This window comes from Anguilla anguilla, chromosome 12 (genome assembly GCF_013347855.1).
Source record: "Anguilla anguilla isolate fAngAng1 chromosome 12, fAngAng1.pri, whole genome shotgun sequence".
In the NCBI taxonomy this organism is placed as follows: Eukaryota; Metazoa; Chordata; class Actinopteri; order Anguilliformes; family Anguillidae; genus Anguilla; species Anguilla anguilla.
In genome coordinates this window covers 38,486,068-38,511,410 of record NC_049212.1, presented here as the reverse complement: position 1 = coordinate 38,511,410, position 25,343 = coordinate 38,486,068, and the positions used below count along the sequence as shown (strand labels likewise).

The following is a 25,343-nucleotide window of genomic DNA, read 5'->3' as shown; positions in this document are numbered from 1 at the left end:
TATAAGCAATGTTTTAACATAATGCCTGCAATATTTTATGTTGCGCTTTAATATATTAGGACAAATACCGCATTATTCACAAATAATCCAGTAACGCTGTGGGGTAAAGTTGCGGTGGGTCAGTGTATTTAACTATACATTTTTGCATAGATGCTTCCAAAAAGCCTGAACCGTTAGAAAGTGTGTAGACGGAACCTTTAACATTCACCAAATTTGCAACACAACCTGACAGAGTAGCTAGCACGGAACTGACGTAAATTTACGAGGACGAATGATGTGGCAAAAATCAAAGGACGAATCGCAAATAAATAGTGCCACTGATATCGCTTCTATAACCTAAAGTAAATTATTTCTTAATCTTACACAACTTCCCCAAAGATGTGTTGATGAATTTCCACATAGTAGTGCAAAATCACCCGAAAAAAGCTCAACATAGATTTTTTTTCTCGAGAAAAGTACGTGGCTCATCCTCTTTAGGTTATGCATATCCTTTCGCCACGCGGAAGCCCAAAGCCGTTTCCGGAGTGTTTCTATCCTGAGCTGTTTCCGCCGCCATTGCGGGTTTTCGGAGTTCAGTGCTTGTGCCACTGATCTTCATTCAGGGAGAAAAAGCACAAACACCAACCGGGCGGACGGATCAAGACGCGCGGTGACATAGCATCTGCAATCGCAAGTCTAAACAGATCCCCATCCCCCCCTTCTCTTCGGACCTTTATATTGTCGTCCTGCAGAGTTGTCTTGGCTTCAACCTGTGTTGAGAAGCCGTAGCAAGTAGCTTGGTGATCCAGGAGTCCGGGAGGAGAGAGCAGAGAGGAACCGCCATGGCTCAGATCCTACCGATTCGCTTCCAGGAGCACCTGCAGGTACGCCGTAATAAATGCTAAAGTGATGCCGTTGAACTACCGGCGGAACTGCCTGGTCAATCGCCCGAGTTACACTGCTTTATTGGGGAAACTAGACTAGTCTAGCTAGGTCTAGTGTTGGCTAACTAGCTTTTTGGCTTTCTGGTTATCTGAAGCGAGCAATGAATGACCTCCCTTCCTTCGTCTAGTTCTAGATTTCGCTAATGTTATCTAGCGAGCTAACTATGCTATGTCGTACATCACAGAAGCAAATTGGCTCGCCAATGTTGGCTTCAAATCACCATAGTTACCCAGCTATCCGTCTAGTTTCATCTGACATTAGCGAATGTAGCTAGCTAGCGAACTTGCCTTACAACAGCGGTCTCTGTAATCCATCTTTTAATTGATTTTATTTCATAGCCGTTGCTTACTTTTAGCCACTAGTTTAATACAGTTTGTAACCTTTATGACCAGCTAACTGTTTTGGTTTCTAATAGATGTCATTGGCAGTCGTCAAATTGAACAACACCGTTTTGAAGCTGTGTAGTCTCGATAACGTTAAGGTTACCGTTACTTGCCAAAGGAAAGTAGACTGAAATGGCCCATTTGGAAGTAGGCGAGCTAACTAGCTAGCTAGCGCTATTAGCAGCTATCTCAGTAGGGAAGTATCTGATGCCGGATTTGGTTGCATCTCTGTCCAGCACAAACACGATAATTTGCCCACCAAGCAACCGTTATCTAGTAACTAGCTAGCTAGTTCGTGTATTTGCTTTGTAACTTAGGCCAGCTGGCTAGTTATCATATTATTGTCATTATAATCTACAGTGCAATGTGTTCGTCGATTAAGCCATACCACTGTTTGTAGGCAGGTGCTGAGGGGACTTTTCTAACGTTAGTCGTTGCCTAACTGTGTCATCACATCAGGAGGAGTTTCTAAATGAATTGGCTAGAAAGTTCTAGTCTACATGCATTTATCTCACCGAAGATACTGAGGCAACGCTTACTGCGTCGAAGCCCTCTTAATTACGTTTTGACAACTGATTTGGGTCGGTGGCATTTTCTTCCTTGTATTCATGTTATAGTAGGTTTACGCAGCGTGAACGTTACAGTTTCCTTGGATCAACTAACAGAGTTGGTTACATTGTTTCGGTAAAAACTTTATTTGAAAGCTCCTACAGAACTAATTTGCATAATACCTTAATCCCTTGATCATGTGGTTTCCTGTGCAAGTTTCCCTATCAGAAGTTGCATTGTAAAAACATGATAAATGCAGTTATCAAGGCCACTTTCCGTGAAGTGAAAGAAAATATTGATTGCATTTTAGCACCACACGGACCGAGTAACCTTTTACTTGGTTAAGTGAGGTAAATATTATGAATAGAATTTTGCATTGACACAGCTCACAGCTAATGTAATTGGGCACAATCGATCTTCCTGACATTGACATTGAGGTGATACCAGCCACTCAACCAGTAATGATTTTGTTGTGACATATGAATGGCCATAAATTAAGCCGGACTCATAGATCAGCCTGAACAATCTGCATTATGAGTGATATTCAATTCCATTCAAACTACTATTAATTGGTGGACCACCCCACCCCCCACACGGTACCTAAAATTACACTGATGCACAAGCGCTCTGTATTCAGAGAATTGGGAACTTGCATATACATTATGGTAGCTTCAATTTCGTGTTCTGCCTTCATCTTACTGTTGAACTTTTACTGGAATCGCCGCTGATAAATGTGCACTTTTCCCTTGCGGACATTTTCATTATTGAAAATTTTTAGGTCATTTTGAGCCTGTCCCTGCCACCGCTTTCAAAGTCTCTGTATGCTTTGGTTTCCTGTCAGACTGGGGGAGCTGCACAGCCTGCAGCTATAGAAACGGGCACAGATCTTTAGGACGGGCGTTGAGTGGGTCATGTGTGTCCGAGGTCAGGAAGGACAAACACTGGCCAATGACGCACTGTTAGCCCACGTAAAGATTCAGCCTTGGGGAGTGGATGCACATACACTTCATCTGTCTGAAAAGTAACAAGTGTAGTTAGATATACAAACTTGGTAGAGGCCTTTCTTGATCCATGCATCTTTCACACACATCTTATTACATTCAATTATATTGCAGGCATTTTGCAGACGCTCCTGGTCAGAGCGACTTACACAACTTTGTACACAGCATTTACATTGTATCTAATTATACAGCTATATATATATATATATATATATATATATATACTGAAGCAATGCAGGTTAAGTACCTTACTCCAGGGTACAACGGTAGTGTCCCACAAGGGAATCAAACCTGTGACCTTTAGATTACAAGACCAACTCCTTACCCATTATACTACACTGCCGCATGCATCTCCTTGCATGCATGGTGTTGCAGTGTGTCCCACTTAGAATGCTCTATCAGCAGGGAAGCAGACGCGCTGACAGGCCCTCGGGACTGCACGGTTTTGGGGATTCTGGATTTACATGTACAGGTTGCATGCCTGTACTTGGCATGTTTTTCAAGTATGTAACTGCAATACATTTTTTTTCTCCGGTTTGAAATACTATACAGACAGTTATTGAGAGAGACATGTACACACAGTGGCAGCCTTGTATTTCCTGTGGATCTTATTTTTTAAAACCCAAGGTCTTAATTGTGTGCGATTGAGTTCTTCGATTGCTTTTAAAGTGTTGCTTCCATTTTTTTTTTTAATTCTCCTTTGCTTAACTTCAGTTTTCTCTTATAATTTTTAAAAGAACTTGTGGGTGAGTTGAAAAAAAATCTGCTTATATGGAGTTCAATTTTTTCCTTGTGTGTCTGCCTCAGTGCATCCATTGTATTTTTTCCTCTTTTAAAAAAAAAAAAATATTGATTACAAATGAATGCATTTTTGGCTTCAGTTTGATCACCTGAGTGACTTTTGTCCGAATACGATGCCCTCAGGTGATTGCTTATCATCCCTTTAACATGGTGTCATTGCATGTCACAGAGACTAAGGTGAGTCATATTACCGGGCAAAAAGTGAGTGGCTGGCAGCCTTATCTCAGGAGTGAACCTGCAAATTCGAGAATTTTGTTTCCTTCCTTCCTCCCTTACTTCTTCAGAATTCATGGGGGAACGTGTTCCACGGTCGCCTGTCCCCCGAGGTCACATGGTCACGGTGGGTCCGCGTGAAAGTGGGGGGGTTAAATGCGGAGACAATGGCCGGCTTCCTGTTATGGACAGCTGACCCACAGCTCTGTAGCATCAGCACTGGACATCCTTCCTTATGCGCTGAGCTATACGCTGACACAGAGAACATTCTATAGGAGCAAAGGGAGGTAAGGTTAGAGAAAGAGCCTCCCTACGCTCTCTCTGTTGTAGTTTCACTGAGTGGGAAAGCCACGTCTGATCTTGAGTCATTTCTCAACATTGTAAAGCAAAGGCCTTTTGTGAGACTGATCAGCATGCGATACCGAGATGGGAAAATGTGTGTTAATGTATAAATAAATGTGGTCACCAGTCTCGTGGTATATTTATCTCCATCTCTTCCAGCTCACAGTTCATTTTGTGCAGACTGATTTTTTTTATTTTTATAGCTGCATTGTATTTCCATTAATTAGACACGGTGCAATCGTTAGAAATCCTGTTTTAGCTGAGAACCTGAAGAAGACTGCTGAGTATCAGTATGATGTCAGTGTAATCTTTCCTTTTTTAGTCACTGGGTCATTATGGTCCTTGTGCATTATTAAGAGCACACATCCTTTCTCTGTACTACTTCTCATTTAGTGGCACAGAAGCAAATGTGAGTGATTCTGTTCAGATGCGCATAACATAGGCCTGATTTTAGTTGGTATTTATATTTTTTGCTAGTCTTTATTAGCATCCAAATTTTATTCTTCGATCTTTTCTTTTAACAGTGCCTAAGCTATGACCCTTTTTTGTGGGGGGGGCTTTGGAAGTACCCAGTGCTGTTTAAATCACGCAGTTGAACCTAACGTTTATTTGCATTTGGCTTACGGCAACTGCGTCAGTAATATTTGCATACTTGACTGGTGTGTATACAGTAGTGAAACTACCTGATTCTACCTTGGTCAGTGACAGCAGAAGATGAGGGTTCCCACAAGCCAGTGAAGCAGATTGTTATGGTGATGCTTAATTGTCACAACAGCCATTCAAAATAATTTTGTATGCCTGTAGATTTTGTGCAATCCAGAACTTTCACAAAATAGAAGTTAAACTGCTGGTATTACTTTTACAAGTACTCTAAAAAGATATATAATGTCAGTATCGCATGTGTGATTACCTATGCAGGTTTTCTCTGTGGATTAATGTGGATATCTGATACAAGTTTATTTCTTTATTTTAATGGACCTTTATTTAACCTGTTATGTGTGGTGAGCATTCTACTGCAAAATGGCTGCCGTGTATCACCCCAGTGGATGACCTGAGCTTTCCACCTTTACTGCAAGAGGCATTGAAATTATGGAAGGCTCTATAAATGCAATGAATTATAACAATTGTTATTAGCAAGAGTGCCTTAGTGTGCATCGTGATAAACAGCCACAGTCTGATACTTTGTGGAAATGAATTTCACATTGCTTATTCAAATGCCTTTCTCTGAGCGTACCAAAGAGAAATAATGAAGACATCTCTGCTACAGATTAGTGGAGATTTAGTTTTGTTTTTCCCACTGCATTGCTGCTAAAACCAGACTCTGTTAACTGTCCTCGTTGGTCCTGTGCTGTTCGCAGACCTCTTATCCCTTTCCTCTGGTCTGTCAGTGCCTGCTCAATTCTGCACTGTTCTGCTCAGTCTATCAGACCCAGTCACCTCAGCCGAAACAGGTCATGGACTCTGTCAGCACTGTCTGCCATTTTAAACACTGACAGATTAAGAAGCGGCATCCCCCATCTCGTGTTGACCTCTACCTCGCTGGCAGCAGTGAGAATCCCATCTGTGCCCGTGAATGAACCTCATTATTATAGGTGCCTTACAGAAAGCCTGTAAATAATAAAAAATGCCCTCAGATTGCCTACTTGACAGGGTATTGGGGACTGATGCACGCTGTTTTCAAGATAAACCTTGTTCCCGACCGCCCCCCCCCCCCCCCCCCCCCCCTTTTGGTCCTCAGCTCCAGAACCTGGGCATTAACCCGGCCAACATCGGCTTCAGCACCCTGACCATGGAGTCGGACAAGTTCATCTGCATCCGCGAGAAGGTGGGGGAGCAGGCGCAGGTGGTGATCATCGACATGAACGACCCCAACACGCCCATCCGCCGGCCAATCAGCGCCGACAGCGCCATCATGAACCCCGCCAGCAAGGTCATCGCACTGAAAGGTAGGACCGCGTCCTACCCTGCGTACTGAAGGACCCCAGGCCCGTTACTGTACTCATAATTTAACCCTGTTCTTAGCTGCATGACTATTTATATGATTCATTTTGCTTAACTGTGTCTTTGTTAACAACAAGATTAGTAACCTGGGCCATTTTAGTAAACTGCTAGGGGAAATTTTGATTGTTTTTAGTTGAGTATAGTGTATTATTCTTATAAGAATCTTCCAGTTTGTTTAAAAGTGATTTAGTTTTAAAGAGGCTAAAGGAGTTTTCTTCTTGTCTCTGTAGTGTCACCCATGTGCACATGTACAGCTATTTCTACTTTGTGTTGTAGTTTTTAATTGCCCAGTATGTTTGTCTTGGAACCATGCATTAAAATGCCAGTAGGAAAGCATAATTGAAGTTATTGTCCTGCTGTCATAATTGCTTTGTCTGTTTTTGTTTCTTTGTTTTTGTTCTGTTCGTTTTCTTTACCGCTTTCTTATGTGTATGCAGACGGTGAGTTAAAATTTATGTATCATGAAATTGTGGAAGTAATAATCCTGTTCTAAATACTCTCATTTCTAACATTCATGCTTTTCTATGTGTAACACAAAGGAGCTCGAGTTTGAATACAGGAAAGTGGCAGTGTAGCAGATTGGGGACTGGTTGTGGAGCCCTTTGCTGGTTTCTCTGGATGGTGCTGTGGTTTGACTGTAGACTGTCAACATTAGCTGTCAGCGACATACAGTGCAATCTGTTAATGGCATGAGTGTGAAGTAGCCCTGCAGTTTTATGTTTTTGGTGTCAAGCAGTTGTTTTTATTTAGTCAAAGTTATTATAGTGTAAGTATTCACCAATGAAGTGAACTTGACAGGATTCAGCTTTCACTGCCTATAGCTTGAATGGTAATTAAGAGGTTGAGATTGGTCTCTCTAAGGAAGTGAGAGTACGTTTAATTATTTATTCACAAAAATGTGTTGATTGCCATTTGGCCTGCCATCAGACCAGCCTCTCATTTACACCCACTAATTCTACAGCTGACTGTAAATGAATACTCCACCATATGCAGTAGCCAACCACTGGGGTTGAACTGAATTAGAGTGTCATACTGTAAACATGCAGATGAATCCTTATGCCCAGGAGCCTGGTGCCATTTCTATTTTAAATTTACAAATTTAGTGTGACACTGATCTGTTCCGAATGGTTTTGAATGAGTGTGGATGGGTTTGGTTGAGCATGGGGGAGCATCCTATATGGAGGGATTCTGTTACAAGGTGGACAGAAGTAGGGACAGCCACATTGTACCATTACGTACAGAATTAGTCAGTGGTGTTGGCGGCTTGGAGAAATAAAGAAAGCACCCATTGTGAAACTGAAAGCACTAAAAATCCCGCTCTTGATGGATGTGTTTCTGGCGATTGGTTAAAAATTAGATTGATTATAAATAGTTTGAAAGCTTCAATGAAGTCTTTACCCATACCAAAGTTGTCAGTACTGCTGTGGGGCGGGGGGGTTATTGGAGTCACACACAGCTTGGCTCTAACGATGTGCTGGTACAGAACGCTTGCGTCATATGAAAGCAGCCCAGTGTGTTCTGGGTAGTTGTCATCCCTGTGAAAGTGGTCTGTGTCGTGTCCTTTTTCTGTGATCTGCATTCACACTCCAGTGTGGCCCCGCCCCTTATCCACTCCCCGTGATGTGAAGGATTTCAATGAGTCTTCATAAACCATCAGATGAGATTTGTGCACATACAATTACTTCATGAAATCAGTTCTGACCTCTGAATTTAAATTTTAATATGCCCTGATGCGACAAATGTTACGGAATGTTTATGTTCATCATCCCGCCCTGAAATTTGATCATAATTTCAAATCTAAACTGAAACAACCTTTTTAACCTTTTTAAAAATATTACATACAAAAATCTCCAGTAATACCTATATTTGAAGTTGTTACTTAATTAACCCTCATTGTGTTTTATTTCTATAGAGTGTTTCTTTAAATCATGGGGGAGTTTATGAGATGGAAATTCTGGCCTTTTTGAAATGAAAAGGGAGATTAGAGATATCCTGTACAGACTTGAGCCTTTCTTCAAAATATTAAATGCTTTTAATATGGAAATATATATGGAAATATGGACCCTTTTAGAGTCAATGTTTTAGTAATTAAAAAAAACATAATCATGGAACCTTACTCTGCAAGTCCTGTTTTTGTTGACTCGTCCTGTACTAAATTAGCTCACTTTTAAACCGCTGGTGGTCTCTCTTTTCATTTTCTAAGTGAAGGAACAAGAATGTATAGGCTTAGCTTCTGGTTGTTGCCTTTAGATTATATCACAGGAAATAGGTGAAGTATACGGCCTATCCCCCAAAATGGCCGCTGAATGTGGAAATGCAGCAGAGGGCACTTCATCCGGCCTTCGAGGGCCGGCTGTGGGCTGGTTTGCAGAGCCGGATTCCCCAGCTGATGAGAGAAACGTGTCCTTTTGCTTGAGACCAGTACAGTAGCATTCGTCGCATCATTAAATTTTTAGTGGCTCGGCAAATTCAAGTGTAACTGTGAATCACAAGAACCAGGGGGTCTTTCCAGGGTTTTTAATCAAAAATCATGAAGCGTGCGATGTGGTGGCATTTAAAAAAAAAAAAAAAGATGTTTATGCTGTCGGTTGATTTTCTTGACATTTCTGTGCATGACTGCTTTTACAGATGCTTTCTAGATGTATTTTGTATATAAAGGCTGTCTGGTTTCCTTGTCATGTTTCACCTATTTCAAATTTTTTGAAATGCAGCTGCTCCAAGTAGCTTGCTGGAGTAACTGAGTGTTCACATTGTCATCATATACAACATACATGTAGATAGTTTTGTTGTCCGTATAACACTGTTCATATGAGGATTTCTCCAACATAGATTTTGTTTGTCTTTCACTTGATGAACAACAAACAAAGAAACCAGGGTGCCTTTTTTTGTGTGGGGGGTGGCGGTGTTATGGGGGAGGGATGTTCTCATTGGTTTGGGTGGCACTGATTTGTGAAATGGAAGTTTTTTTTTGTTTTTTTTTTGCATTTTTCACAGTTTTGTGAAGGCCTGGTAAGGACTTCAGTCTGCATGTACAGTAACTCCAGCAGTGCAGATTCCTTGTGATTTACATAGGTTTTGAATAGGAAATCTAAGTGCCTAATCTATTCAGGGCACTGAGTCAACCACAAAGTGGAATCTCTACTGTGGCATCCACTTTGTCCTCTTGTGTCCTGAACAGGTTTTCACTCAGGCGCAAAATATACAGTGCTAACCTTTCTACTTTTGGCTATATTTTTTCAGTCTGTTTTTTAAAGAAGGTAGGTTAAATCTGGTCTTCAAACCTGAAGACCAATGTGTCCACTCCAGGACACATTGCTATCCAATCGTAAACATCTTTAGGGTTTTTTCTAACCTTAATTTCGATTTTGTTTTGGCGTTCTGAGGTTTAAATGTTGGAGTTCTCGTCACATCTTTCCTGAATTGTAATCTTCATATCTGTTGCTTCCCCACTCATTTTCATTTATATGAATGCAAATTTTTACTTTTATTTTTTAGGATTTGTGTTTGTTTGTAAATATTTGGTGTGCATTCTACTTGCTTTCCAATCTTGTGTACTACACACTCTGTTCAGTTAGTGTCGTACCTAACAGAAGCCAGGCCATGGCTACTAATATTTCTGTTACGTGGTATTTGGTATGTTCCCTATCTTGAGTTGGCTGTGTGTTTGTATGTATGTGATTTAATCTTCTGCTTCTGAAGTTAACTTGTTATTGTTGTGATGCCACCCCTGCTGAATCTAATCGGTTTTTGCATGTTAATTTCAGCCGCAAAAACCCTTCAGATTTTTAACATCGAGATGAAGAGCAAGATGAAGGCCCACACCATGACCGACGATGTCACCTTCTGGAAGTGGATCTCCCTCAACACAGTAGCACTTGTAACGGACAACGCCGTCTACCATTGGAGCATGGAGGGAGACTCTCAGCCAATCAAAGTCTTTGACCGGCATTCCAGCCTAGCAGGCTGTCAAATCATAAATTACCGCACTGACGCCAAGCAGAAGTGGCTACTCCTCATTGGAATTTCTGCTCAGGTACTTTGGAAACCCACGGGGTGAAATCTTTCTAATACCGTTGGGACGTATACATTCTTATTTTCCTGTGGAGAGATGTATTTATGATCACTTTTTTGTGCTTATGCGTTTCATAAACGTGCATCTAATGTTGTTGTTGTAGCAAAACCGCGTGGTTGGGGCGATGCAGCTGTACTCTGTGGACAGGAAGGTGTCCCAGCCAATCGAGGGCCACGCAGCCAGCTTCGCCCAGTTTAAAATGGAAGGGAATGCCGAGGAGTCCACCCTCTTCTGCTTCGCTGTCCGAGGTCAAGCCGGGGGAAAGGTAGGACTTGGGGGGGCGGGGGCGGCATTTATGGGAAACCTTCACTCTGAGAATGGGAGAGATTGAACTGAAAGAAGTTGCTGTCCCTTTAAACAAAATCGTGTGTGGAAACAAAATGCATGTAATAAATATAGGAGACAGGACGACAGGTGTGACATTTTTAACACCAATGTGGGATCGTTTACCTTCCAGTTGCACATTATCGAAGTGGGGACGCCGCCCACAGGGAACCAGCCGTTTCCAAAGAAGGCCGTGGATGTGTTCTTCCCTCCGGAGGCCCAGAATGACTTCCCCGTCGCCATGCAGGTGAACGAGTCCCTCAGGCGCTCAGGCCAAAAGTGCATTATGAACTTCATCTGTTATTATGCTGTTCACTTCTCTTGCGGGTTCCTTTTGTTACTGAAGGGTCTGTTTCATTAGTTTATTTTTTATTATTAGTTTGTTTCAGTTTTTGACAGGATGCATGCTTCCCCCCTGCCCCCCTCCCCCAAGCAAATAGGAATAATATTGCTTCAGTATATATCCAGCTGTACACATGGATGCAATGAAAAAGTTGTGTAAGTTGCTCTGGATACGAGCGTCTGCCAAATGCCTGAAAAAAATATTCGATGCCGTTCACAAAAGCTGTTCCTTTGCTTTTCCCTCCCATCGCAGATCAGCTCCAAGCAGGACGTGGTGTTCCTCATCACCAAGTACGGCTACATCCACCTGTACGACCTGGAGACGGGCACCTGCATCTACATGAACCGCATCAGCGGGGAGACCATCTTCGTGACGGCCCCCCACGAGGCCACCGCCGGCATCATCGGGGTCAACAGGAAGGGGCAGGTACGGGGCGTCCGCTGCCTCTGGAGACAGAAGGTCTCCTCGGATCTGCTGCTGCTGGTGCTGTGGTGTGGCGTGGGACCCTCTGCCCCTCCTGTGGCTGTCTCAGCGGCGGGCCCTGTGGATTTAGTGTTGCCCTGTTCTGCTGATGCGGGCTTGTGTTCCGGGCCGGCAGTCACAAGCAGGTGCTGCGCTTAGCGCTTAGCGTTTAATCGGCGAAATGCGCTCCTCTCTGTGAAGTGAGCTCCTCGTTACGCTGAAAACATGACAGCCGACTCGTGTTCGCGAGCGTCTCAGAGATGACCCTGCTCTCTGTTTAAAGAGGCGCTCGTTGCCTGCTGCAGATGTAGCGCTGGTGCTGTCCTTGTCTGGTCTAGTTGTGTTGCAGAGATTTTACAGGGATGAGATGGCCTGGGTTTCCCTTTGAGCTCGCCCATGTCTTTCAGCCTGTGTGATGGTTAGATGCAGGTGTGTCTTGCTGACCTGTGTCCTTTCTGTTGGGTGTTCAGTAGAGGAAGATCCTTAGCAGTCTTTGCTGTAGCGCTAAGCTCTTTGAATGTGGCCATGGCCGTCTTCTTACGGTGATGCTTGGCTGTGTTTTGAATTTGAAAGGATGGTCCAGTCTTAGACATTTTTTTTTTATTTTTTACACTGCCTAAATTCTCTCATTGGCCAGTTAACATTGGTGTGCTACATGAAGCATAGGGACCTTAAAATAAGGAGGTATCCATTTGTAATTAAGATGCAGCTCGGTGGTTAGGCTGGTCCTGTTACCAGAGTATTGTTGCAAGTCTGATTCTCAGCTCAGGTACTGCTGTCGTATCAGAAGAACTGAACCAAACGTTTTTAGTTGCGGAACTGACCATGAAACAATGAATGATACGCATTTCAGTACTGCCTGTTTATATAGTGCGTACCTGCTCTGTTCCCTGAGAAGAGTTCAAAATGAAAAATGATGAAGTGCTTTGAGAGCAGGTGGATGTGAGAGCTTGGAGAGTGCTCCTGTTTATCGCCTGCACGCTCAGAATCCTAAATGAGAGAGGGGAGGTATAAATAGTTCCTGGGCCGGAGACTTCTCTGTGTTAAAAAAGAGAGGCCTCCTGTACTGCGGCCCGTTCTGGAGAGTTACTGGAAGCTCTCGGGTAATGGAAGGATTTTCCGACAGAGCCTCGACCTCCATTAAATTTTCAGAGGAGCAGAAAGCTGATAGGGGGCCGGAGCCAGAAAGCCGGGGCCCTGGTGTCTCCTCCTGAGCCTCCTCCTTGGGCCTGCAGGAGGTCCTGATTCTGTCTCCTCCTTGGGCTTGTAGGAGGTCCTGATTCTGTCTCCTCCTTGGGCCTGTAGGAGGTCCTGATTCTGTCTCCTCCTTGGGCTTGTAGGAGGTCCTGATTCTGTCTCCTCCTTGGGCCTGTAGGAGGTCCTGATTCTGTCTCCTCCTTGGGCCTGTAGGAGGTCCTGATTCTGTCTCCTCCTTGGGCTTGTAGGAGGTCCTGATTCTGTCTCCTCCTTGGGCCATCAGGAGGTTGTGGTTCTGTCTCCTCCTGATCCACCTCCTTGGGCCTCCAGGAGGAGGTCCTGATTCTGCAGGAGGTGCTGATTCTGCCTCCCTTTCAGGAGCATTAGATAGGCCTCTGGATTAAATGCACACGCTGCCTTTCAGCATTTGCTTTGCCTGATGGGAACCCTGAAATCGGCCTAGCAGAGGCCGCTGCTAAAAATACTTCCTTCGTTGTCATGATTAAATATCCGCTGCCCGTGGGGATTTCAGCTGTCTGCTTCTGCCTCAGTCTAATGAATTTGGGCAGGATACATCCAGAGAATATGATTCCTGTCATTTTCACGAATCCCTGTGAACACACACACACACGCTTGTTGTACACGCATTACTTGCATGTGATGATGTGTTCTTTGAAGCAGGCACTCCATGAGGAGCTGAATCCTCCAGTCCCGCCCCTGCCTTTTTTTTTTGGGACAGAATCCGCTGCACTCTGGTCCCTCTGTGTGAATTTGGCACGCGGGCCTATCGTGGGATGACCTTCAAAGCGAGGCATCCCTTAAAATAGCCGCAGCGGTGGCGTGGCGCCTGTGGTTCGGGGCGGGAGGCTCCGGCTGGTGCCCTGATCTTCTCAGCCCTGCGGGCGGGCTCTTCACCTGGTCCGGAGGCGTCTTCATACGCTCCACGGGCAGCTCTGACATGGCCCACGTCCCTGCTCACGATTCAGGCCTAACAGCCTCAACATCTCACGTGTCATCCAGCCTCTGCGCAATAGCCTTCGTTAGCGACATCGTGCTAGTCATTGCTGCTGGTGTGTCTGGCTTTCAGAATTTTCTAGAATTTTGGGTACGGCCTTAAACTGAAGATCCCTCACAGTTTTTTCCCCTTTTCCCTGTTGATTCAGCTGAACGCTCCTTGCACCCTCAACCTGGTTAATCCTGAGGAGTGATTTTCCTTCCGTAAGGATCTTAATCTTGTCAGGAACGGTTTGTGGAAGTGGGGTAATTTATCTGGGCTCTCAGAGAGGAAGAGCCTGTGTTCTGAGCATGTGCGAAGGCCCGTGTCTCTCAGTGGTCGGTCAGAGATGCAGGCAGTCTGTGTGCCGTGTCTCTTAGTTCTCGTGCCCTGTCCCTGCAGCTCCTTATCAGCTGGCTGTGATTGTAGTTCAGGGCTCTGATTGGTCAGAGCTGCTGGGCTCTGATTGGTCAGAGCTGCTGGAGGTTCTCTCATTCACACTTACAGCCAGGAGCATCACCCCGATGTCCTTCAGCACTGCTGACAAGGACAATTCATAGCTTTCTCCTTTTTTATTCCTTTATACTGTATTTGTTTTTTTGTCTTTGCATCCTATTATCCATAACACTAAAGTAGGCTGTCTTCTATGTCCCGTTCAGTATGTCTTTCTATGAAGACTGTGCTGTGGGTCTCCAATTATAAATCTCCTTGCTCAACCCCAATCTGTCTCTGTCTGTCTCTGACTGTCTCTGACTGTCTCTGACTGTCTCTGACTGTCTCTGTCTGTCTCTGTCTGTCTCTGACTGTCTCTGACTGTCTCTGACTGTCTCTGACTGTCTCTGTCTGTCTCTGATTGTCTCTGTCTGTCTGTCTTTGTCCTCGTGCGCAGGTGCTGTCTGTGTGCGTGGAGGAGGAGAACATCATCCAGTACATCACCAGCGTGCTGCAGAACCCGGACCTGGCGCTGCGCATGGCCGTCCGCAACAACCTGGCGGGCGCCGAGGAGCTCTTCGCCCGCAAGTTCAACAACCTCTTCGCCAGCGGGAACTACTCCGAGGCCGCCAAAGTGGCCGCCAACGCGCCGAAGGTACGGGCGGGGCCGGGGGCGGGGCCCGGGCGGGGCCCGGGTGGGGCCCAGGTGGGTCCCGGGTCGGTCCAGGGCGGGTCCGGGGCCAGGGTGGGTCCAGGGCGGGTCCGGGGCTGGGCGGGGTGGGGCAGGCCTCGCGGGGTAGCCCGTTAGCCGTCGCGGCGGTGGCGGTAACGGTGCTGTTGGCGGTCTCTCCCAGGGGATCCTGCGCACCCCGGACACCATCCGCCGGTTCCAGAGCGTCCCGGCCCAGCCCGGACAGACCTCCCCCCTGCTCCAGTACTTCGGCATCCTGCTGGACCAGGGCCAGCTCAACAAGTTCGAGTCCCTGGAGCTGTGCAGGCCCGTCCTGCAGCAGGGCCGCAAGCAGCTGCTGGAGAAGTGGCTGAAGGAGGACAAGGTACGAGAGCGGGGGGTGTGGTGGGGTGGGGTGCATGCATACATACATACATACAGGCATGTGCACACGCATGTAACCATACATACGCATTAACCACGCACATACGCGCACAACCACACACTCACACACGCACACACACACACACACACACACATCCATAACCACACACTCACAAGCATGCACACTCACTCAGGCGCACACACACACACCTTCACACAAGTACCCGCGCATACACAGACTCGCCAGTCACTCTTTATTTATGCTTTGTACATTAAATGGATGTGGTAGTTTGTGGGGTAACATTTGGGGTGTTTCTGTCCTCCTGCAGCTGGAGTGCTCGGAGGAGCTGGGGGACCTGGTGAAGTCTGTGGACCCCACACTGGCCCTCAGCGTGTACCTGAGGGCAAATGTCCCCAACAAGGTCATCCAGTGCTTCGCCGAGACCGGACAGTTCCAGAAGATCGTACTGTATGCCAAAAAGGTGCGACAGTTTAAATTCATATTTATGAAGAAAACATGTTTATCGTAACATTTGGTTTGACTTGTATATTAAGCAAACCGGTTCTTTTTACTTCACATAATGCCACTGAAGCAGGGGCACTGTCATTAGCAACAGACAGTGATCCTCATTAGTGCTGCACTTCATCAGTCAGTGCAGATGGCTCAGACCTGGGACGTGCGCGCTGCATTGTGGGATACCAGAGAGTGATTAACGGGGAGTTTTCTGGGCCCTGTGCTGCAGGTGGGATACACGCCCGACTGGACCTTCCTGCTCAGGAACGTGATGCGCATCAGCCCAGAGCAGGGCCTGCAGTTCGCCCAGATGCTGGTGCAGGACGAGGAGCCCCTGGCTGACATCACGCAGGTGAGAAAGAGAGCGAGACTACGGCCTCAGATCGCCCCCTGCAGACAGAGCCGCGTAGCTGCAGAAGCTCTAGATCAGTGCTGCTGTTCACATAGACCTGAGCCCCATAGCTATAGAGAATTGCACAGCTGAGCCCATTTGTGTCCAGGCTGCCCAAAGCCGGCCCCTGTGGATGAGCTCTCTGTTTGCTTTCATTCCAGCTGAAACACGGTCCCCTGGTGTAATGACTTGTTTATAGATATCTAATATGAATCCTTCGCCTGCACTGAACCGGCCTGTGGGGCCGTGTTGTTGTGCGTATCTGTGTTAGCATGTTTATTCTAAGGCCCGCCGATCGATGCTCTCGGTTCTGTGGTAATTAAAGCAACATGACCTTAGTTTGTCCCATTTATGAAGCGGTTTTGTTTGTTGGGTTGATGTGAGCGATGGAAGAGAGTCTGTCGCCTCCGGTCCTAAATGCTCGACATCTGCTGGTTACTGAGTCTGCCAGTTTACAGATGAAGTGCAAACAATGCATCTGGAAACGGGCCAGCTGGTATTACGGATGTTTGTCAGTTCCCCTTGATTGACTGAAACAAAGTGTGTCCCTGGGGGCTGGATGTCATCGGCTGAGCTGGAGAATTAGTGTTTAATCTGTACTGAGATTGTATGATGATGGGTGTATAATCATATGCTTATCATATAATGTGTGGTACATGAATGCTGTTATCCCTCAAGCACACGTCTCTTCTGAAATTCATCCTCAGTAGAGATTTTTTATAAAGACATTAAGAGTAGGAAGGCACAATCTGATGAGTCTACTACAGTAATGTTTAGAAAGTTCACTTCACAAATGTGTGCACGCATGTGTACCTGCACACACGTGTACACACACGCGCACACACACAACCAGTTCCCTCTGTTTCAGATCGACAGTACAATCTGCTATTTCAAATATAAGCCATACTTGCGCTCTACCTGCTAGGATTTAAGTGATGATTGTAATATATGATTGTGTTAACATCCCTCACTGTTGAGCTGAAATTCTCCCGCAGTGGTTCTGACTGTAGTTCTTTGCCCTGTCCAGATTGTGGACATCTTCATGGAGTACAACCTGATCCAGCAGTGCACCTCTTTCCTGCTGGACGCCCTGAAGAACAACCGGCCGACCGAGGGGCCCCTGCAGACCCGTCTGCTGGAGATGAACCTCATGCACGCTCCACAGGTACTGGGGTCACACGTGCTCCTCAGGTACTGGGGTCACATGCTCCTCAGGTACTGGGGTCACGCTCCACAGGTACTGGGGTCACACGTGCTCCACAGGTACTGGGGTCACGCTCCACAGGTACTGGGGTCACACTCCTCAGGTACTGGGGTCACGCTCCACAGGTACTGGGGTCACACCATCGCCCCTCAGTGCTCCACAGGCTGCCCTACTGGGTTTGATGGTGGGTCGTCTTCTGGAGAAAATCTATCTGCTGAAGGAAAAAAGGCTTTGGAAGGGAGCGACAATTTGTGTGTCCTGGAAGCAGCCAGCCAAGCTCCCATTTTCCAATACATACATCATTTTTCTTTATCACAGGCTTGAATTTGATATGTCTGTGTCAAAGGATGTTGGTAAGATTCAGAAGAATGAGTTCACTTAAAATTACACGGAGTGCCTTTTTAAAAAAAATGTAGTCCTGTATTTTTCTTGGAAGATGCACTCTGGGAGTGTTGCTGAGTTTGTTTGTTTTTTTGTTTTTTTCTCTGCGCTGTTAAGGTTGCCGACGCCATCTTGGGGAACCAGATGTTCACAAACTACGACCGCGCCCACATCGCCCAGCTGTGCGAGAAGGCGGGGCTTCTGCAGCGAGCTCTGGAGCACTACACCGACCTTTATGACATCAAACGCGCCGTGGTCCACACCCACCTGCTCAACCCAGAGGTACTCTCACTCATCACTAACACATATACCAATACTCACCAATAGCATGCACCGATAGCACGATCAGTCAGGCAGCAAACCAGCTCAAACGTGCTTGAATTTTATGCTTATTACCAGCCAGGCTAATATTGCTTATGCGTGATGTATGCTGCAGCTGTCTTTCACATTGGGTTAGAACCTGCAACCTTCTGGTTGTATGTCCGTCTCCATAGCCAGTGTTTCCTACCAATTCAGTGACCCCACACTCTAGTGAGGCTTGAGATGCAGCCCTTCACTGTAGTAAGGCTTGAGATCCAGTCCCATGCTGTAGTAATGCTTGAGATCCAGCCCCACGGTCCCTAACCCTGCTCTGCCCTGTCCCCAGTGGCTGGTGAACTTCTTCGGCTCGCTGTCGGTGGAGGACTCCCTGGAGTGCCTGAGGGCCATGCTGTCCGCCAACATCCGCCAGAACCTGCAGATCTGCGTCCAGGTGGCCTCCAAGTACCACGAGCAGCTGTCCACCCAGTCCCTCACCGAACTCTTCGAGTCCTTCAAGAGCTTCGAGGGTGAGGGAGAAATGTCAGAGATATCTCGAACATAATGAGGAATTGTGTTCAAATGGCGCTTTTCAAAGAGCTCAAAGAGCTTCACAGTGAATGGGGAAAACTTACTTCAGTCTCCACCAGTGTGTAGCACTCATCTGAGTGATGTACGGCGACCATTTTGCACCAGTTAGCTGCCAGTTAAAAAAAAAAAACTGAACTGTCCCCACAATCCTTCTAACAGAAATTCTGTAGAGCTTTCCACATCTCTTCAGGCCACAGCACCGCAGTGGTCATTTGAAATCACTTTAGTTTCATCACTGAAGTAGGCCAAAAGTCAAAGAGATCAATAATGTCCTACAGAAACCTCCAGGCTGCCATTGATTCTGAATGCTAATTAAAGGCTGTAATTGGGGCCAGATGAACTGGTGCAGCACCGGCCAGTGAAACTGCACCCCCTCCGTACATCATACCATCCTCATGACTAACGTGGATTTGTTTTGCCACTCGGGTCCATGGGTACTAAACCCACATGGGTACTAATACCCAACGGGTACTAATCCCCATGGGTACGGATATGGGTACTAATCCCCTTGGGTACGAATAACCATGGGTACTAATATGGGTACTAATCGCCATTGGTACTAATCCCCATGGGTACTGATATGGGTACTAATCCCCCGCTGGGGTGGCTTTGTGTCGCAGGTCTGTTCTACTTCCTGGGCTCCATCGTGAACTTCAGCCAGGACCCCGAGGTTCACTTCAAGTACATCCAGGCGGCCTGCAAGACCGGCCAGATCAAGGAGGTGGAGCGCATCTGCAGGGAGAGCAACTGCTACGACCCCGAGCGCGTCAAGAACTTCCTGAAGGTACGCGGACGAGCCGCCGCTGCCGGCCCGGCTCCGCAGCAGAGAACGGTCCGCGAAAACACTCCCGACATTGTGACCGTCACGGCCAGACGCAGCGAACGATCCCGTCTGGCGTCTGATGCACTTTGTACCGGTTCGCTTTTGGGTACTTTTTGTTCCTGAAGTGGCTGGTACCAAATAATATGTCCACAGAATGTATATTTGTAGACTGTCGATGCCCTCGGTTTTGAGGCCTTTGGCGCTCTGGTGTGTTTGCTTTGGTTCCCTGCCAGATCAGCACTCGTGCTCCTCTGCTTTGAGCAAGCAGTGCAGGTGTTCAGTGGGAAAGCAACAATCATAATGGGAAAGATTACTCTCACATCCCTTAGTAAGCATTAATGCTTGTGTTCCGCTTGATTTGTTAAGGACTGTAGCTTATGCTCTGATTGGCTGCTGAGCTGTGTAAATATTGTATTTTGTGGGGGGGGAAAAAACACAATTGCCTGATTACTGAAGATTCTATTGTATTGAATGTTTACTATGTACTTGAATATACTGAATTGTGGCTTTTTGAAATTCTCACCACGTCCCAGCTATTGTCCAGAACAATGTTTCAGAAGCTGGGTTTGATTCCCGGAGAGTGTGTGGGACGTGTCTCTCTCACTAAACTCTCTCCCTTCCTCTCGCTCGTGCAGGAGGCCAAACTGACCGACCAGCTGCCGCTGATCATCGTTTGTGACCGTTTCGACTTTGTCCACGACCTGGTCCTCTACCTGTACCGCAACAGCCTGCAGAAGTACATAGAGATCTACGTTCAGAAGGTGGGCCATGTCCTCTGTGGCTGTTTCATTACAGCAGTGCTTTAAGGCCTTTGGATGAGGACAGCAGAACTTGCATACAAATAGGATCCTGTTACCATGTTTTAAATCATACTGTGGGGGTGATGTGCCTCAATCATTGTATGTTCTGTAACTTGTGTGTTTGTGTCCGTCTTGGTCTGTAAAATTCTGTGTCTGTGTCTGTTTGCGCGTGTGTGCGTGTTTTCATGTGCGTGTGTGTGCATGTGTGTGTGCGTGCTTGTGTGCGCGTCACGTGTGTGCGTTCGTGTGTGCGTGCGTTGCAGGTGAACCCCAGCCGTCTCCCTGTGGTGATTGGAGGGCTGCTGGACGTGGACTGCTCTGAAGACGTCATTAAGAACCTGATCCTGGTGGTCAGGGGCCAGTTCTCCACCGACGAGCTGGTGGCCGAGGTGGAGAAGAGAAACCGGTACGTAGGCAACCTCAGACCGGCGTCAGCAGCGTAGTCTTCTAAACATATTTTTTAAATGAATTTTTAAAGGGCTCCTGTGAATCGATGTAGCTAGCTGCTTTGAACTGGAAAGAGATTTCAGTTTTCTTTGATATCAAAATCCAACAAAAAAGATATCACACTCAGGATTTCTACCCCCAGTTTTATAAATGAGTATGTCAGCTTTTAGTATGTTGCACTGCTATTCTGTGGGGAAAAATCCAGAAAAGAACTGGTCACAGACAAAAACCCAAAGTGCATCCCTGGGACTTATTTAGCGTGCACCAGAGTATCTATTTATGAAGTGTGCAGTTGCGGCTTGGGCAGAAGACATATGGATATATGGTTTGTGGGTCTAAATCCTTGTGTATCGTTTTGTTTTTGTGGACAGAGGTTCTTTACCTGCTTCATCGTGTTTGTGTGAAGTGGCCGTATCTGCTGAGTGTACTCATGGGTTATACGCGTTCCTCTCCGCAGGCTGAAGCTGCTCTTGCCCTGGCTGGAGGCCCGCATCCACGAGGGCTGTGAGGAGCCGGCCACCCACAACGCCCTGGCCAAGATCTACATCGACAGCAACAACAACCCCGAGCGCTTCCTGCGGGAGAACCCCTTCTACGACAGCCGCGTGGTGGGCAAGTACTGCGAGAAGAGGGACCCGCACCTGGCCTGCGTGGCCTACGAGCGCGGCCAGTGCGACCAGGAGCTCATCAACGTGAGTGTGAGCGACCGGGCGGGCATAGGGTCGGTGCTGTAACCAGGCGGGCATAGGGTCTGTGTGCGACCGGGCGGGCATAGGGTCAGTGCTGTAACCAGGCGGGCATAGGTTCAGTGTGCGACCGGGCGGGTCTGGGCTCAGTGCTGTAACTGGGTGGGCATATGGTCAGTGTGCGACCGGGCGAGCATAGGCTCAGTGCTGTAACCGGGCGGGCATAGGGTCAGTGTGCGACCGGGCGAGCATAGGCTCAGTGCTGTAACCGGGCGGGCATAGGCTCAGTGTGCGACCGGGCGGGCATAGGGTCAGTGCTGTAACCGGGCGGGCATAGGGTCAGTGCTGTAACCGGGCGGGCATAGGCTCAGTGTGCGACCGGGCGGGCATAGGGTCAGTGCTGTAACTGGGTGGGCCGGGGCTTAGTGCGTAACCGGGCGGGTCTGGGCTCAGTGCTGCTAGCAGCCCTGTGCTCCGCAGTGCTACTGGATCTGTTTGTGTTCTGCTAGCTCCTCATTGCAATGGGTGAATTGTTTTTTTTAAAGAAGGTTCTTGTTCAAGACTGTTAAAACTTGTCTGAAATGCATTTATATTAGGACGAATAGGTCACAGGTTCGATTCCCGGGTAGGACACTTGAGCAAAGGTACTTAACCTGCATTGCTTCAGTATACATCCCGCTGTATAATTGGATACAGTGTTGTGTAAATTGCTCTGGATGAGAGCGTCTGCTAAATGCCTGTAATGTAAGGTAATGCATTATGAAAAACCTCTTATTTTTTAATTCCTCTTCAAAATGCCGTTACTAACTGAAGATAAATATGAATGAATTTGAGCAGAAATGAAAGGGTTCAGGGTTGATCACATCTCGCTGTGAATCCTCTGCAGGTCTGCAATGAGAACTCCCTGTTCAAGAGCCTGTCCCGGTACCTGGTCCGACGCAAGGACCCGGAGCTGTGGGCCAGCGTTCTCCTGGAGAGCAACCCCTTCAGGAGGTCCCTCATCGACCAGGTGGGTGTCCTGCCCTGCTGCCTGCTCCTCACGCACGGCCTCTGAGGCGCCATTGGCCCCGCTTCCCCCCGCCTGGCGGCTGATTTCCGAGGCCGCTGCCGTTCGCAGGTGGTGCAGACGGCCCTGTCCGAGACGCAGGACCCCGAGGAGGTGTCCGTCACCGTCAAGGCCTTCATGACGGCCGACCTGCCCAACGAGCTCATCGAGCTCCTGGAGAAGATCGTCCTGGACAACTCCGTCTTCAGTGAGCACAGGTACACGTTCGAGAATGTTGTTCGAAGCAGGAGCGCTGACCATTTGTATCAGTTTGTTTACATGAAAAAACTGATGTCCTCTGCGTCAGTAGATTAGTGGTATTTTACAGTGTTTTATCCAACGTGTGTTTCTCCCGTTTCTTCTGTTGAGTAGAAACCTGCAGAACCTCCTCATCCTCACGGCCATCAAAGCGGACCGCACCCGCGTGATGGAGTACATCAACCGCCTGGACAACTACGACGCCCCCGACATCGCCAACATCGCCATCAGCAACGAGCTCTTCGAGGAGGCCTTCGCCATCTTCAGGAAGTTTGACGTCAACACCTCGGCGGTGCAGGTCAGACCGACACGCCGTAAACTCCCCCCCCCCCCCCCCTCTGCCACGGCTTCCGGAACATTCCCCACCTTCCCCTTGTCCTCCCTCTCACCCTCCTCCCCCGTCATGTTGTACCCCTCCCTCTGCCACGGCTTCAAGAACATTCCCTTCCTTCCCCGTGTCCACCCTCTCACCCCTCTCTCCCATCATGCCGTCCCCTCCCTCTGCCACGGCATCTGGAACATTCCCCACCGTCCCCTGATCCACCCTCTCACCCCCCCCCCCCCTCCTTTTCTCCCATCATGCCGCAGGTGCTGATCGAGCACATCGGGAACCTGGACCGGGCCTACGAGTTCGCCGAGCGCTGCAACGAGCCGGCCGTGTGGAGCCAGCTGGCCAAGGCCCAGCTGCAGAAGGGCCTGGTGAAGGAGGCCATCGACTCCTACATCAAGGCAGACGACCCGTCCGCCTACATGGAGGTGGTGCAGGCCGCCGACCAGAGCGGTGAGGCCGGGCCCCAGAATGCACCTGTACCTGCATTTCTCCTCTAGTGTCCGTTTGTGTGTTGGTTACACTTTACTGTCTCTCACAGGGAAATTAATTTAGCCACTTAAAACTGTCAAAGTAAACTCTGAACATAAAAAGCCGAGCTAAATGCAGTATGATACAGTGAAGGATGCCTTCTATATCCTTAAACTAATAATTAAAAATTGCTTTTAAAAATGGTCTCGGATAAATGGCTACCGTGGCATGAAAGGTAAAGGTGTTACAGGTACACTTACTGCATACAGCACACCCACTGAGTGGTGGTTAAAGCTAATATGGTGAAAATGAGTCCGTAAACTAGCTTGTTTTGCAGTGTAGCTTGGTGTTGAGGAAATGGTATCAGTTTGTTGAGTCGTTCAATGTTGAGCGTTCTCCTCTGCAGGGAACTGGGAGGACCTGGTGAAGTTCCTGCAGATGGCCCGGAAGAAGGCCCGCGAGTCGTACGTGGAGACGGAGCTCATCTTCGCCCTGGCCAAGACCAACCGCCTGGCCGAGCTGGAGGAGTTCATCAACGGGCCCAACAACGCCCACATCCAGCAGGTAAGCCCCGCCCCACACCCCCCCAACAACGCCCACATCCAGCAGGTACGCCCCGCCCCACACCCCCCCCAACAACGCCCACATCCAGCAGGTAAGCCCCGCCCCACACCCCCCCAACAACGCCCACATCCAGCAGGTAAGCCCCGCCCCACACCCCCCCAACAACGCCCACATCCAGCAGGTAAGCCCCGCCCCACACCCCCCCAACAACGCCCACATCCAGCAGGTAAGCCCCCCCCCCCCCACACCCCCCCAACAACGCCCACATCCAGCAGGTACGCGCATCGCCCCATCGCCGAAACACCTCAGGCCCTGATGAGACTCTGGGCTGATGTTTTGTCTCTTTGTCCTCCTCAGGTCGGTGACCGCTGCTACGATGAGAAGATGTACGACGCGGCGAAGTTACTGTACAACAACGTGTCCAACTTCGGAAGGCTGGCCTCCACGCTGGTGCACCTGGGGGAGTACCAGGCTGCCGTGGACGGAGCCCGCAAGGCCAACAGCACCAGGACCTGGAAAGAGGTGAGTGAGAGAGAGAGAGAGAGGCTGCTTCCTTGCGAGCATTAGAGAGCATTCACCATAATTAGCCTAGCTCAATCTAGCATAGTGTAGTACTGTGAGAGAGAGGCTGCTTCCGTGCAAGCAATGGAGCGCATTCACCATAATTAGCCTAGCTCAATCTAGCATAGTGTAGTACTGTGAGAGAGAGACTGCTTCCCTGCAAGCAATGGAGAGCATTCACCATAATTAGCCTAGCTCAATCTAGCATAGTGTAGTACTGTGAGAGAGAGGCTGCTTCCGTGCAAGCAATGGAGCGCATTCACCATAATTAGCCTAGCTCAATCTAGCATAGTGTAGTACTGTGAGAGAGAGACTGCTTCCCTGCAAGCAATGGAGAGCATTCACCATAATTAGCCTAGCTCAATCTAGCATAGTGTAGTACTGTGAGAGAGAGGCTCCTTCCATTACAGAGCATTCACCTTAATGAACCTAGCCTAATCTAGCATGGTGTAGCACTATGAGAGAGAGGCTGCTTCCCTGCAAGCAATGGAGCGCATTCACCATAATTAACCTAGCCTGATCTAGCATAACGTAGTACTGACTTTTACAGTACATAATGCACAGCTACTGCAGGTACATTTTCCCTGTGGAATAGCATGCCGTAGTCTATACTGTGAAAGTGCTTGGATTTTACCGGCTTTTTCAGTTTTGCCTCTCCAAGCAGGGTGTTGTGGGAAATGTAGTATGAAAATACTGTGTTTTCCCCACTCATCGCTGGTTGTGTGTGTGTTTTCGCAGGTGTGCTTCGCCTGTGTGGACGGGAAGGAGTTCCGTCTGGCCCAGATGTGTGGCCTGCACATCGTCGTCCACGCCGACGAGCTGGAGGAGCTCATCAACTACTACCAGGCATGTCGCCCGAGCCCCAAGTACCTCACTACTGAGTCTGTTCT

At 47.9% G+C, this 25,343-nt stretch overlaps 1 protein-coding gene across 6 annotated transcripts in view; it reads left to right on the top strand.

The window, feature by feature from the left end:
- The first annotated feature begins 516 nt into the window (after positions 1 to 516).
- Positions 517 to 25,343, top strand: part of LOC118209554 (clathrin heavy chain 1-like) — a 40,031-nt gene continuing 15,204 nt past the window's right edge. For 2 of the 6 annotated variants that reach the window (XM_035384962.1, XM_035384958.1), the window contains exons 1-25: positions 517 to 863; positions 5,952 to 6,159; positions 6,652 to 6,654; positions 9,979 to 10,247; positions 10,390 to 10,551; positions 10,744 to 10,857; positions 11,206 to 11,379; positions 14,496 to 14,693; positions 14,893 to 15,093; positions 15,422 to 15,574; positions 15,836 to 15,958; positions 17,025 to 17,162; positions 17,700 to 17,864; positions 18,229 to 18,409; positions 19,091 to 19,254; positions 19,929 to 20,054; positions 20,357 to 20,499; positions 20,998 to 21,232; positions 22,113 to 22,235; positions 22,344 to 22,489; positions 22,644 to 22,827; positions 23,118 to 23,310; positions 23,735 to 23,892; positions 24,250 to 24,414; positions 25,192 to 25,299. In XM_035384962.1, the coding sequence (XP_035240853.1) occupies positions 822 to 863; positions 5,952 to 6,159; positions 6,652 to 6,654; positions 9,979 to 10,247; positions 10,390 to 10,551; positions 10,744 to 10,857; positions 11,206 to 11,379; positions 14,496 to 14,693; positions 14,893 to 15,093; positions 15,422 to 15,574; positions 15,836 to 15,958; positions 17,025 to 17,162; positions 17,700 to 17,864; positions 18,229 to 18,409; positions 19,091 to 19,254; positions 19,929 to 20,054; positions 20,357 to 20,499; positions 20,998 to 21,232; positions 22,113 to 22,235; positions 22,344 to 22,489; positions 22,644 to 22,827; positions 23,118 to 23,310; positions 23,735 to 23,892; positions 24,250 to 24,414; positions 25,192 to 25,299 (3,876 nt within the window). In that variant the 5' untranslated portion in view covers positions 517 to 821. The remainder of the gene's footprint in view (positions 864 to 5,951; positions 6,160 to 6,651; positions 6,655 to 9,978; positions 10,248 to 10,389; positions 10,552 to 10,743; positions 10,858 to 11,205; positions 11,380 to 14,495; positions 14,694 to 14,892; positions 15,094 to 15,421; positions 15,575 to 15,835; positions 15,959 to 17,024; positions 17,163 to 17,699; positions 17,865 to 18,228; positions 18,410 to 19,090; positions 19,255 to 19,928; positions 20,055 to 20,356; positions 20,500 to 20,997; positions 21,233 to 22,112; positions 22,236 to 22,343; positions 22,490 to 22,643; positions 22,828 to 23,117; positions 23,311 to 23,734; positions 23,893 to 24,249; positions 24,415 to 25,191; positions 25,300 to 25,343) is intronic. The other 4 variants (XM_035384963.1, XM_035384960.1, XM_035384959.1 and 1 more) reach the window with 3 other exon arrangements.